The sequence below is a fragment of the Candoia aspera genome, chromosome 8 (assembly GCF_035149785.1).
Source record: "Candoia aspera isolate rCanAsp1 chromosome 8, rCanAsp1.hap2, whole genome shotgun sequence".
Taxonomy (NCBI): domain Eukaryota; kingdom Metazoa; phylum Chordata; class Lepidosauria; order Squamata; family Boidae; genus Candoia; species Candoia aspera.
Window position 1 is genome coordinate 50,057,256 of NC_086160.1, and position 12,968 is coordinate 50,070,223.

General features: G+C 36.8%; 1 protein-coding gene across 4 annotated transcripts in view; it reads left to right on the top strand.

Annotated features, from left to right (window-relative positions):
- PDE5A (phosphodiesterase 5A) overlaps positions 1-12,408 on the top strand; it is an 80,779-nt gene extending 68,371 nt beyond the window's left edge. For 3 of the 4 annotated variants that reach the window (XM_063310156.1, XM_063310158.1, XM_063310159.1), the window contains exons 14-21: positions 2,272-2,366; positions 4,681-4,768; positions 6,504-6,604; positions 6,746-6,823; positions 8,358-8,421; positions 9,261-9,335; positions 10,491-10,574; positions 10,888-12,408. In XM_063310156.1, coding sequence (XP_063166226.1) covers positions 2,272-2,366; positions 4,681-4,768; positions 6,504-6,604; positions 6,746-6,823; positions 8,358-8,421; positions 9,261-9,335; positions 10,491-10,574; positions 10,888-11,025 — 723 coding nt within the window. In that variant the 3' untranslated portion in view covers positions 11,026-12,408. The remainder of the gene's footprint in view (positions 1-2,271; positions 2,367-4,680; positions 4,769-6,503; positions 6,605-6,745; positions 6,824-8,357; positions 8,422-9,260; positions 9,336-10,490; positions 10,575-10,887) is intronic. The other variant, XM_063310157.1, reaches the window with a different exon arrangement.
- The last annotated feature ends 560 nt before the right edge of the window (positions 12,409-12,968 follow it).

Consider the following 12,968-nt stretch of genomic DNA (forward strand, 5'->3'; position numbering starts at 1 on the left):
CAGACTAGCACTTGGTAGAGTCGCTATGAAGACCTTGGAAAAAATATTCAGATGCCGTGGTGTGTCTATGCCTACAAAGATCAGAATTGTGCAAGCCATGGTATTCCCTGTGACACTCTATGGAAGTGAAAGTTGGACATTGAAGAAGCAGGATAAGAAAAGTATTGACTCTTTTGAACTCTGGTGTTGGAGAAGACTCCTGAGAATACTGTGGACAGCCCAAAAAATAAACAAATGGATTGTCAAACAAATCAACCTAGAGTTCTCACTTGAAGGACAAATTATCATATACACTGGACACATTATGCAAAGTTCTAGTTCTCTAGAGAGGTCTATAATATTAGGAAATGGGGAAGGAAAGAGACAAAGAGGATGACCAGCAGCAAGAAGGATGGACTCAATTACAGTACTGATGGCTGCACTGTTGGAAGTCCTGAAGAACCTAGTTGAGGACAGGTCATCCTGGAGAAAATCTGCATGTGTGGTCAACATTGACTTGATGGCACATAATTATTCCTGAAAGCAGTGATACTGATATCTGTGACTATGGTTCTTTGCAGCCTTGCCACTTTGACTACAGTTATGCCACTGCGAAGTTATTGATTTGCCTGTTATATATTTGATAGAAATTCTAGGTACATCTGAGGAGGCACCATTCTAGGTCATATATTGGCAATTTTTTGGTGGTCAGGTTCTAAAACTGCTAGTGTCATACATATAGGCAAAACCCAGATGCTTTTTTTCCTGATTTTTTGGAGGAGTGAGGTGGTTGTGGTTCAGTTGCTTTCATTTTCTGGTTTCTTTAGTTCTTATAAGCTCATGCTCGAGATATCAGTGATACTATCTTCCCACATTGTCTTCTGTCAGACTCTTTGTCAATTGGCTTTGATTTTTTATAGTATGCTTACAAAATAGCTAAACTTCAACTTATTAGTGCTTCCAATGAGCAGTCTGGTTTTAGTGTATCTAGCACTGAATGATTGTTCTTCTTGCTGTCCAAGGAATTCTGAACAGTTTCTTCCAGCACCACAGTTCAAAGGGTTTGTGGGGATGAGATTAGTTTTCCTTTTTTGTATTCAAATACTGTAAGCCTACTTTAGGACTGACAAAACCTGCCTCAAAATGGGAGGGAGCTGTGCTGCTGACTTTCAGTAGTTGCCATGGAAATCCAGGCAAAAGGAAAAGTCTCTGTCAGCTCAGGTAGCCTGGAGGCTACAGGTTGCCCACTTAAAAGTCTACATAAATCAGTCTTTGGATTTCAGATGGCTACTCTGATGTCAGTTGCCCTATTCTAAACCTATTAGATATTTACACTGTATATGGAATGCTGTTCAGCTTGTGATTAAGCAAACAAGTAGCAATCCTCATACAGAAAATGTAACTCAGCTCTGCGTGAAATTAGAAACCTGTGGAACAGGTACAGCTCAAGAGAGCCAAAAGCAAATCAAAGTTCTCCATCTGCCAAGCTCTGGAGCCTTTGCTGTTTGCATATGTTTAATTGTGTCTTCCAAATTTGGCCCAAGTGAATTTGGATCATAACAGAGGTAGGATTGCATAACTAAGAGTAGAAAATGAACATAGTATGATTGGAATAAGCTAAGCTTTGGCAGTTTATATTTTAAATATTTGTTGGATTTGTAACCAATGAGAAAAGACCATTCAAATGTAAAATTTTATACAATACAAAATTGAATGTTGATTATTTAGGGGGCTACTATCCAGACTGTGCTAAAATTCAGAATTCTGTGTATCTGTAATACACATGTTAAGATTAAAACTATTATTTTTACTCAACAAAAATAATTATATTTATAAATCTATTTACTTTCTGTCTAAGTGAGCATGTCATACTGTATAGGCATTCAAAACAGCCAAAGTAAGAAAGAAAACAACATGTAACGCATTGGTACCAGGTCAAGCATTTTTGTGGTGTGAAAGGTGAAAGGTCCCCCGTGCAAGCACTGAGTCATGTCTGACCCTTTGGGGGGATGCCACTTTTGTGGCATTTTCTTGGCAGACTATAGCGGGGTGGTTTGCCATTGCCTTCCCCAGTCGTCACCTTCCCCAGCAAGCTGGGTACTTGTTTTACCGACCTCAGAAGGATGGAAGGCTGAGTCGACCTGAGCCGGCTACCCGAGAATCCAGCTTCTTTTGGGATCGAACTCAGGTCATGGGGAGAGTTTTTGGTTGCAATACTTCCACCTACCCCTCTGCGCCACACGAGGCTCTTGCAAATATATAATTTATCTTTCTCTCCTTCATATTGTACAGAACAAGCTTATTGATGTTGAGGTACTTTCTTTGCTGATTGCAGCTCTGAGCCATGATTTGGATCACAGGGGGGTGAATAATTCTTACATACAGAGGTGAGTAAATGGCAGTTAAAAGGAAAGCACATTGCAGTTTGATACTTCTATTTTTCTTTTCAAATTAACATTTCAGCCATAATACTTGGATTAGTTTTAACTAGAGATATTGTGGAATTTTCTCCTAGGTTTTCAGGGATGCTGAATAGGTATTTGTCAAGGATGGTTTAAACCAAAAGCAGGAAATGTTTTGGTGTCCAGGGACCAGTTTTAAATTATTTTGGTTTATGAGAACTGCAATGGCAGAACAATTATGCAAAGTGGATGAGGTGATAGATCATGAAAAGTAGGACTTCCTATGGGTAGAACTGGACTTTTGGGGCTTTTATGTTTTGGATGAGTGGGTTGCTCTTTATTTGTTTAAAACAAGCCACATAAACCATCTTAAATACAAATACAAAAATATTACCTAACAACAAACATCAGTACTTTTCCCACAAGTCAGTTGGTAGCAATATCCTGGTAGCATAACAAGAAAGGAGAGTTGGAGTAAGCAGGCTTCTCAGTGATCTCCAGCTCCATTCTTCCCAGAAATCCTTCCTATTGGACAATTGGTCATAATGATCCTGAGGCAAGAGAAAGGAGAAAAACCAGGCCTATAGGCTTTAGGAGGTCTTCTGCCTCCCTTCTTCCTTTTCCACAGACAGTTGGTGGCAATTACTCTCAGACGGGGGTGGGAAGGTAACTATTGGTAAAGTCCAAACAGTTACAATTGCCATTGTTTAGGTCAAAAAAGTAATATTTTCCAAAAGATTATCGCTTTATAGGTTATTATTAAAAGGTGCCCCCACTTCCCATGCCCATACCCAATGGCCAGTATTTATAGGTACCTTTTGGAACTTCCTATAAAAACAAAGTATAATGGTAGAAAGAACCCTAGTCATTGTGTGAAGAGAAGAGTTCTGTCTTCTCTGCTCCTCTTTCATGGATATCTATCAGTCTGAATATCTGGCTGGAACCAGTTGGATTTTTATTGTATTTGTTTAGGAATAGAGCCTTTTCCGGAAAGTATCTTGAAAAGTGAAAGACACATTACATTTTCATAGCATTTTATTTTTTTTAAAATTCAATAAAAATGCTATAAAAATGTTTCCAGGGATATTTTTAAAGCCCTTGGGCCAGTACAAATTAATTGAAACAAAGATCAGTGTTTTTATGGGAACTAGGAAACTCAGGATACTTGCCTCAACATTATTTTCTTAGAAATAAATTTGTAATTAAAAACAAGCAAAAGCAAAACAAAGCAAAATAGAAGGCTAACTCACAGAAACATAGAATGGATTTTATTTGAAAAATCTGTTTGCAGATCTAAGGTATAAGGTTCCCCCTTCTTCTTCATCTCTAAGAAAACAGAGTGGATCAGAATGAGTTTATCACAGTCTTTTCTGCCTGACTCCCTCCAGATGGATTGGGGCATCTCTCAGAATTTCATCCATCACTGATAGGAATTCGTGGGAGTCGTTGTCTTAATGCATTTAGAGAGGATTGTAGGCTGCTTTATTGGATCATATCCCAGTGTTCTAGCCAAGGAGTCAACAAAGTACAGAGATCAATCAGATATCCCTGATAAGACTGCAAGAAAGACTGGTGGAAAGACCTGTGAACATCTCCTAAACGTGGAACTTTTCTAACAACAACAAGAACAATGTGGCTATAAATATGATAATATTATCTAGAGTATTATTTTGCAGACCGATATATTCCTCTTTCTGTTCACAGAAATGGGGATTTTATATATAGGCAACTTAGAATACAGAATACATTTTTTCCCCCAGCCAGGTCATATGGAAGAAAAGTAATATCCTAGTATGTGTCATGACTTGTCCAGCTTTTTATACTTGGATCCCATTCAACTTTCCTTTCTCATTTATGCAAGACCCAATCTTCCTCCCTCCCCTCCCCTCCCCTTCCCCTGTGTTAGATTAACACATAATAGCTGTAGATCACTGGGTGATATTCAGAGTTAATTGGAGGATTCTGTATTTTGAAAATTAATATATTTTATACTTCATTTTCCTAGTCATCTCTGTCTAGTCGCACAATTGCCGTTTTACATTTGTGTAGATCTCAGGATAAAGATTTTGTGTTCTCTCAGCCATATTCAGTAATTAATTACAACAGATGGGAACAGGGGAATGTTATTTCTCATATTCCTAGGCGTGAATGCTGTTCAACTGAGATGGATTATCACTCACCTCAGTATCTGGTTTATGTGTATGTGTATGTTCAAAACAACTTTGAACTCTTTGAAAAGCTATTGTGCATCTGTAGTTAATTACTCCTGACAATTCTATGTGACCTGTTTTTTTTCCAGAAGTGAACATCCCCTTGCACAGCTGTATTGCCACTCAATAATGGAACATCACCATTTTGATCAGTGCCTGATGATTCTGAACACACCGGTAAATGATTCATGCTTGTGTTTACAGGAAAAGCATGACTAATTTAGTTTTTGAACAATTTCCAGTAGCATCTTTTAATCCTATTCTAAGCTATCTAAGAACTACTGAGCTTTTCCAATGCTTCCTGATGAGCTCAGGAGACCTTGCTAATATCTTGCTAACTTGACCCTACAGAAAAAAAAGAATATTTTTATGCTTAAGAACTCTGCTTAATCTTTCTAAGGAGACATACTGTAAGCCCTCTTAGTATTAGCAAGATTTCCAACCTTGTGGAAGCAGTGAGCTAATTTGGAATTTTAAGAACATGTTATGGGTGTTCTAACAAAATATTTAACATGGATAATATAGCCAGTCATAAAATATTTATTTGTCTGAAGCAAAGTAATGAGATTGCTCCTTGCAAACCCTCTGACTGCCTGCTTCCCACCTTCTCAGTTAATCTTTATTATTCCAAACACACACACACACACAAGGTTGCAGATACCCACAATTCTTATTTTCTAAGAATGCCTGAGGGTCTAGTGTTAACCAAAACTCAATGTATAAATAAAAGTAGTCCTTGAGGTGGTTCTACAGCAAGTTAGCTTCCCATTTTTTAAAATTAAAACAGTATAAAATCTAATTAAGGGGGCAAGATACTACAAAGTGAAGACTTGTACAGGTATAATTCCTAAAGACAAGACTTGTGCATCAGTTTTTATTCCCTCTAGTGAACTCTGATAATGATCAAACAAAACAAACAAAAAGTTAAAAATATTTTCAGCTCAGGGTGAAAATCCTATTCCTTCAGTTACTTTTCTTTCCATGTTTTTGTGAGTTGGAAGTTCTCTTATTTCATTATCATTATAAGCTTAAAGACATACCTGGAACAAGATTTTTATGCTGCACCATGAACTACAATGTTACACTCACTGCAAAGTGTCAGTGAAATTATATCAGCAGAACATACTTAAATAATGCATCTTTGTTGATGAAGTTGTGCCAGGTCCTGCATGAAGTTAGAACAGCGTAAGAATTTGGTAGGCACAGAGAGAGAATTAATATCAAGCAAATTCTATTCCTTGCAGCAAAATTGTGTGTTTTCTCTGCTCACTTCTGTACAGCAATAAAGTACTGCAATAAAATATGAATATTTAATATCATGTAGAGCTGTAAATAAAGGTCTGCTTATCTATTTCAATTTTTGGCAAAAGAAAATGGTAGGGGGAGCATTTCACCTATTTTTTTCAGGAAATTTGCAACACTGTGTATGTGTGTGTGTGTGTTTTGTGGCATATGGCAGTGTCAGCACACAGTATGCACACACACATACAATAGATCATGGAAGATATCAGAGATGGAATCTATAAAAGTAGCTTCTTTTTCTAGGGATGGGTGACCAAAACAAAATGAAATCTAAAAAACTATTTTCTGAGTAATTTTGGTCAGTCTATTGTTCCTCCAGGTCTGTTGACCATTGAAACTTAGTAGTAACTGCTTACATTTTCTTAACTGGAAAGTTCAAAAAAGGTTTTATGTTTTCTTCTTAGGGTTCTTACCTAGTTATGTTTTGGGATTTTCTTGTTTCTCAGTTTTAATAACTAGATTTTTTAAAATTAAATTAAATATTTTTGATTTCCCAGTAGAAGAAAATAATGTACTGTGTAGAATTTTAAAAGACCCTGTCAAAGTGACTGTATCATTGTAGTCAACACATTCTTGTCATGAATGTTCTACTGTTTTCTTTTATACAAAGGGCAACCAGATTCTCAGTGCTCTTTCTGTTGAAGAATACAAGGCAACGCTGAAAATGATCAAACAAGCTATTCTTGCCACAGATTTAGCGCTGTACATAAAGTAAGTTGCAGTTATGAAATTGTAATCATGACTTTATGCTTGGACATGTGACTTTTTTCCTTTGTTTTTTAAGAATGTAAAATTGTACAAATTTTCCTTTTTAGGCATTTAATAAATAATAAATATTTGTATGCTTTTCAGAAGAAGAGGAGAATTTTTTGACCTTCTGAGGAATAATCAGTTTAGCCTACAAGACCCTTATCAAAAGGAACTATTTTTGTAAGTTTTTTTTTTAAAAGGACATTGAGATGCTTTGTTTTCATTGGGTGATCAGGCTGGGTTGTAAGAGAACAAAAATAACATGAATATGGGTGAATTACTCACTCCTAATGATTTGGTAAGGCCTCATATTATTTGCCAAACAAGGTTATTTCCCAACACAACTTGACAAAATGCCCTTTTGTTCTTTGGGTGAAAGTCTATTGTTTAAAAGCACTGATCTGTTAAAATCAGTATTCTTACCTTTCAGAGAAAACATTTATTTTATTTTGCATGAGAATGGTTAGTTTACATTTACAACAGGAACTTAGTCCTGCAGCAAGAATCAGAGATTCATTACGGATATAGGACACCTTTGCTTTATAGTGCGCTGTATATAAAAACCGAGGATAGTTTCTCTGATCTTATACGTGGCCGGATGGGAGCTTTGACCTTTTCATTTAGTACTGACCGATCAACATACCATGAGCTTTTGCAACATATTATCTTGCTTGTTAATGCTCATGATAAATGAATGACTGAGCTGTCACAAATAGCCATTGAGGATAAAGATCTGGCCACAGGCAGAGACTGTAAATTGCACAGATCTGGTTTCAGAACACTGAGCCTCAGCGGTTCCTCAAGTCTTTCCTTTTTTAGTGGGACAAGGTTTTATAGCAGCCCAACATTGGCAGCAGCAGTTGTTATCAAAGAGGAAACAACTTTGCCTTTACATTAAAGAATTAGATCATACAGAGAAGCAAAGCAAGATGTGATATACAATTATGTAAATTAGTGACTGCAATGGTCAAGGCAACTTGTAGGACATTCATGTATGCTTTAAGCATGGACTACATTAGGGAGGTGTTTTCAGCTGTGCTCCTAGAACATCTGCCCACAGATCCAGTCATCTCTAGCTGCTTGCTGTAGGCTGAATCTCAGCCTGCCTTTGGCTGAACAGCCACCAGGTGCCAGCTGCACCACAGGAATACCAAACTTGCACACGCAGGGGCTAGGTTGCATTTTAAGAGAAGCAAGAGTGCACTGGGGGGAATGCCATAAGTTTGCAGAAGTAAGGAAAATCTTTGAGGAAAAGTAAGAGGTTAAAACAATACTTCAACCTTGGCAATTCTAAAATGTGAGGACTCCAACTCCCAGAATTCCCCAGCCAGCATGTCACATCCTCACACTATAGAGTTGGTAAGGTTGAGAAACACTCTTCTAATAAAGATCAAGAATAGTCACTAACACAGAAATCTATGACCAATTAGAAGAGAGAAAAGGAAAAATGAGTGGTGGGGAACATGGAACTAGCAGTCTGAAAAGGAGCCATGTCTGGCTAAAGTAATGAGCTGGAACATTCCTTCCTGCAATATTTTAAGTCCCACTATAATGAATATTATAATTTGCAGCCATTCATGTTATGATGAATTTGTCATATTTCCAAAGTTTTGTCTTGTTTTTTAAATGCAATTTGGGATATCACAGATATCCTTATTTTGCTGCAGAAGTGGAATATTTTTGAGATGTATAAAAGTATGGCCATATTCTACAGGGCAATGCTGATGACTGCATGTGACTTATCAGCAATAACAAAACCATGGCCAGTTCAGCAGCGGGTAAGTGTCTACCAAAAGCCTGATCAGATTCCTCATTTCCCTGAGCATGTTGTTCCTGCTATTCCTCCCATCTGAACCCACTGTGCATTTGGCAAAGAGATTAATTGCTGCTGCCTAGCAGATTATTGTACAAATTGACATTGCAATAAAATGTGACACATTGAATCAGGTAAAAGTCCTTAGAAGGACAGTCTTAAAAATAGTGCATAGTATAGTGTACATTTCCTTCCTTCCTCCCTCCCTGCCTGCCTGCCTGCCTGCCTTCCTGCCTGTGCCTTCAAGTCAATGTTGACTTCTAGAAACTGCCTGGACTAGTCCCTGCAGTTTTGTTGGCAAGATTTTCAGAAGTGGTTTGCCATTGCCTCTTTCCTAGGGCTGAGAGAGAGTGACTGGCTTAAGGTCACCCAGCTGGCTTTCTAGACTGATGCCATACACAAAACTGGCTCTCGTTTTCATTAATTGTTATATAAATTCCATTTTCACTTTTGAGTGAAATTTATTTTAAATCTGGATCCTTGCCAATGGTTCGAAGTAAGAAATATTTGATAACATTATTTTATTGCATTTCATTTATAATCTGCCTTTTTTCTAAGAACTTAAGGTGACTTAGTAGGTTTCTCCCCTAATTTTATACCACCATAACCTAGTGTGCCATCAGAGTTCAGAGAAAGTAGCTAGCAAAAGTCAGGGAACCATGATTATACAGAGACTTGAACCTGGATCTCACTCCAACATCTTAACTACTATGCTATATTAGATACAAAGATTATTATATATTGATTATATTTACTAAAAAAGATGGCAAACATATATTTTTTATTTTAAAAAAAATCATGTAGATTGCTGAACTCATAGCTGCAGAATTCTTTGACCAAGGAGATAAAGAGAGAAAAGAACTTAACATTGAACCCACAGTAAGTAGAAGCACAACTGTTTAAGAACATTCTGTCCTAGAAATTTATTTTATATAACTTCATGAAGAATCAAACATTTCTATCAAATATAGCTAGAACTGTTTCCTTTATTTCAAACCAGTCAATGAAATGTGGAATATGTAGAAGTTTCCAAAGAACAACAACAACAACATTCCAAACTTTCAACTTAATTGTTCTTTTTTTTTGAACTAACTCCCCAAAACAGTGACCATCAACATGTTTCAGAGTAGCATTTATGGGACCAATGATGTTCATTTCAGACATTCAGAAACATCATTTGATTTCTCAGTAGTTGATTATTTAGCTCTGATAACCTGTGATTAAATGTCTGTTCCTTTTCCCTTGAAAAATTGCAGTGAAAAGAAATGTGACTCTATGGTATTGAGTTTGTGCTGCCGTTTCCATAGATTTAACTAGTCATTTGATACTGCAGTTGTACAGTGAGGATAATGTGTATGTAGAATGAACCTGAAAATAAGACTTAAGACTTAGCTAACATGATGCTTTCCAAAGGGTATACTCTGTGTTAACTTTGTAACACAGAAGGAGGTCACTAGAATTAGTATGTTATTACAGTGGGAACTGTCTGAGACAGATGGTTGATATGAAATGTGTTTTCTATAAAAAGGATTTATTTTGAACAATCTGTATATATGCCCCATAACTTGAAAATATGTATGTATGTTTGCATGTGTGTGTTTTCTTTATTACAAACCAGTCAGCATCAACTTTAAACCATATGAAAAATGGTATCTTGAGACCAAAGGCATGATGGAGCCACATTTAAGTGCATATTTCCATTTACATCCTTTTTTTTTCTGTTTCCCAATATTCTTTTTATGGGATTTTGATCTGGCTCATTTAGGAGTCTTCATTAACAATGTTATGATAACATGAATGGATTGTTACCATAATATTATATGATAGTACCTCTTCAGTAAAATTCCTACTTCACAATTAAAGGAATTAGGGTTGAACATAGTTCTTACCAAGAACTATGTAGGTTACTAAGACTGAACTGTGATTTGAATGCAGACCAACCTGTCCTGACTAAAAAGCACAAGGTGCTGGATGTGGTCATTTTGGATGATCTATAACTAATATTGCTTCAATATTTGTATGATTTTTTTTCAGGATTTAATGAACCGAGAAAAGAAAAACAAAATTCCCAGCATGCAAGTTGGATTTATTGATGCTATCTGCTTACAGCTCTATGAGGTATTCTACATGGAACTGTCAAAATGGAGTAATCATTTGTATCTGGATTTTCAGCAAGTTCTGAATTGAAAACTGTATTCTCTGTTCAAAAGGATTTAGGTGTAAGCAGATGACGTTAATTACCTGTTGAAGACGAAAGGCTTCAAAACCGTAAAAGCATATTTCAAATAAGTTTAGTTTATTTCAAAGTGAACAGCCAAACAACATTGGTTTCAGGGCCTAATTTATTCCTTGTAAGCACTGAGAGAGAAAGGGTCTCTCCCTAGCCTCAATTCCCCTTTCCATTAATCTAATTCATGTTTCTGTTTTGCAGGCATTAACCTACGTATCAGAAGCCTGTTACCCTCTGCTTGAGGGCTGCAGGAAAAACAGGCAGAAATGGCAAGCTTTAGCTGAAGAGCAGGAACATAACTTGATCACTGGAGAAAGCAATCAGCCCAAACGGAACTGAAATAGACGTTCATTAGGATATATTGGTTTACAAAGAAGATATTTATATATAATTTGGAGAGACCTAATGTTTTGCTAAACACTGTATGAAATAGATGCATAATTTGCCACTGCTGTATTTTAAATAACAAGAAACATATATTTTTGCACAGCATTCAAAAACACAATATGAATTATTTTTATGTAGTCTGATGTATTATAATTGTATATTTCCAATAGATCTGCAACCAGTGGGTCCAGTTAACCCTGCTCAGTTGGATCAGGTGGTGTGGAAGGGGAGAATTTTTAGGACTGCTTCAGAAAACCCTTGGTACGGAGTTGCATATAGTTGTTTAGTTTTGGTCAATGGCCAGTACTTTAAGGATTACCGTATGTGGTACCTTTTCGTTCTTTTATACTGTCTGTTTCTGTAAATGTAAATAATGACAAAGCAGTGTTGCATTTGAAAGCTAGAAGTTAGCAGAGAAGCAAGTTGGCCAGCATTTGCTTGGGGTGAGGAGGAACAGGACCCTGAATCTGATATTACTTCTTCCCAGAAGGCCGTTGTTTTCAGGGTGAGGCATGCTGAGCCTCAAAGGCTAAAGTACCAGTCTCAAGGGAATATGCTGCATCTGTGCCTTTTCCTGTCAAGGATGCTTGAATTTTACTCATCATGCTACAGCCGCTGAAGAAGATCTGCAAATGAAACTGTCCAGAGCTCCTTAATAATAATGAAATGTTTAAGGAAAACATAATTAAAACTTAACTACTTAAAACTGCAAGGATAAATACTTAAGTTGAAAAGATGGAAACAGGACATGTAGAAAAAAAGAAAAAAGATGAAAATGATCTTCAGTGTATTGGAATCATTATTCAGTTCCCAAGTTTATTATTGTCCTGCCTAACAGAACACCAGAACAGAGAAGCCCATGAAATCAATGGTGTACACTAGTAAAGAAAGCCAGGCTTATTTTAAAATGTAATAATTGCTCTGGGTATCATAAAACAATATCAAATCAAAAAGATCAGAGAGAAGTCATAGCCAGTGCTACTTAAAAACAACTGTAATGATTTTTTTAATGAGTGGCTTTTCAAATGAAGAATGTTCTAGAGTTTCATAAGATTGTTTTAATTTCAAGAAGCACAATTGCAAAGTTTTTAAAATAGCGTGTAGAAACGGAAATGTCCAAAAGCATTCGGGGAACTCTTTCAGAGGTAGTTTTAAAGTAAGTTAAAGAATGTAACTTCAGGGAAAGGCCTAGATGAAACAAATCCTGCTGGCATTTAAGAATGACCATGTTCAGGGTTACCAGATGTCTGGCAAAAGAAAGACATATCTTCCATTTTGTCCTCATGTCCTCTGTCCAGCAGGCATAGCCTTAAAATCGAATATTGTCCTTTTTTTTCCCCCTGAATATCTAACAAGCTATCTCTTCCTGAGCACCTTTTTTCCATGGCACAGAACTTCCCTAATAAGAGCTAAATGTGAGTTAACAAGCTCAGCTCTGTGACCTTACTTAGTACTCTCCCATCAGCTTGTACTACTGCCTTAAATTTACAAGACCTTAATCAGTTGCATGCTAAAGGCTTTTGCTTCCTAACCAGCTTTAGAACATTCCTGTGATTGAAAAACCAATCATTTGATGCTGGAAAAAAAATCATATATATACATACACATGCCTAAGTACTTTTTTCTTGCAGTTTTTCACTGTAATTTCTGCTGTGGATGCCAAGAAAGTTAAATAGTGTGTCTTCCTTTTCCCACTTTGTCCTCCTTTCCAATTGTCTGTGTCCTCCTTCATGTGTTCAGGTATCTGGTAAGCCTAACCATGTCAGAAACAAGATTTGGATTGGCAGAATTATTTATGGATATAAATTGTTCACATGTATGCTTCTTGGGACAGACCCTCATGTGGCACAGATGGGTAGGCGGCAGCATTGTAACCGAAACTCTCCCCACAACCC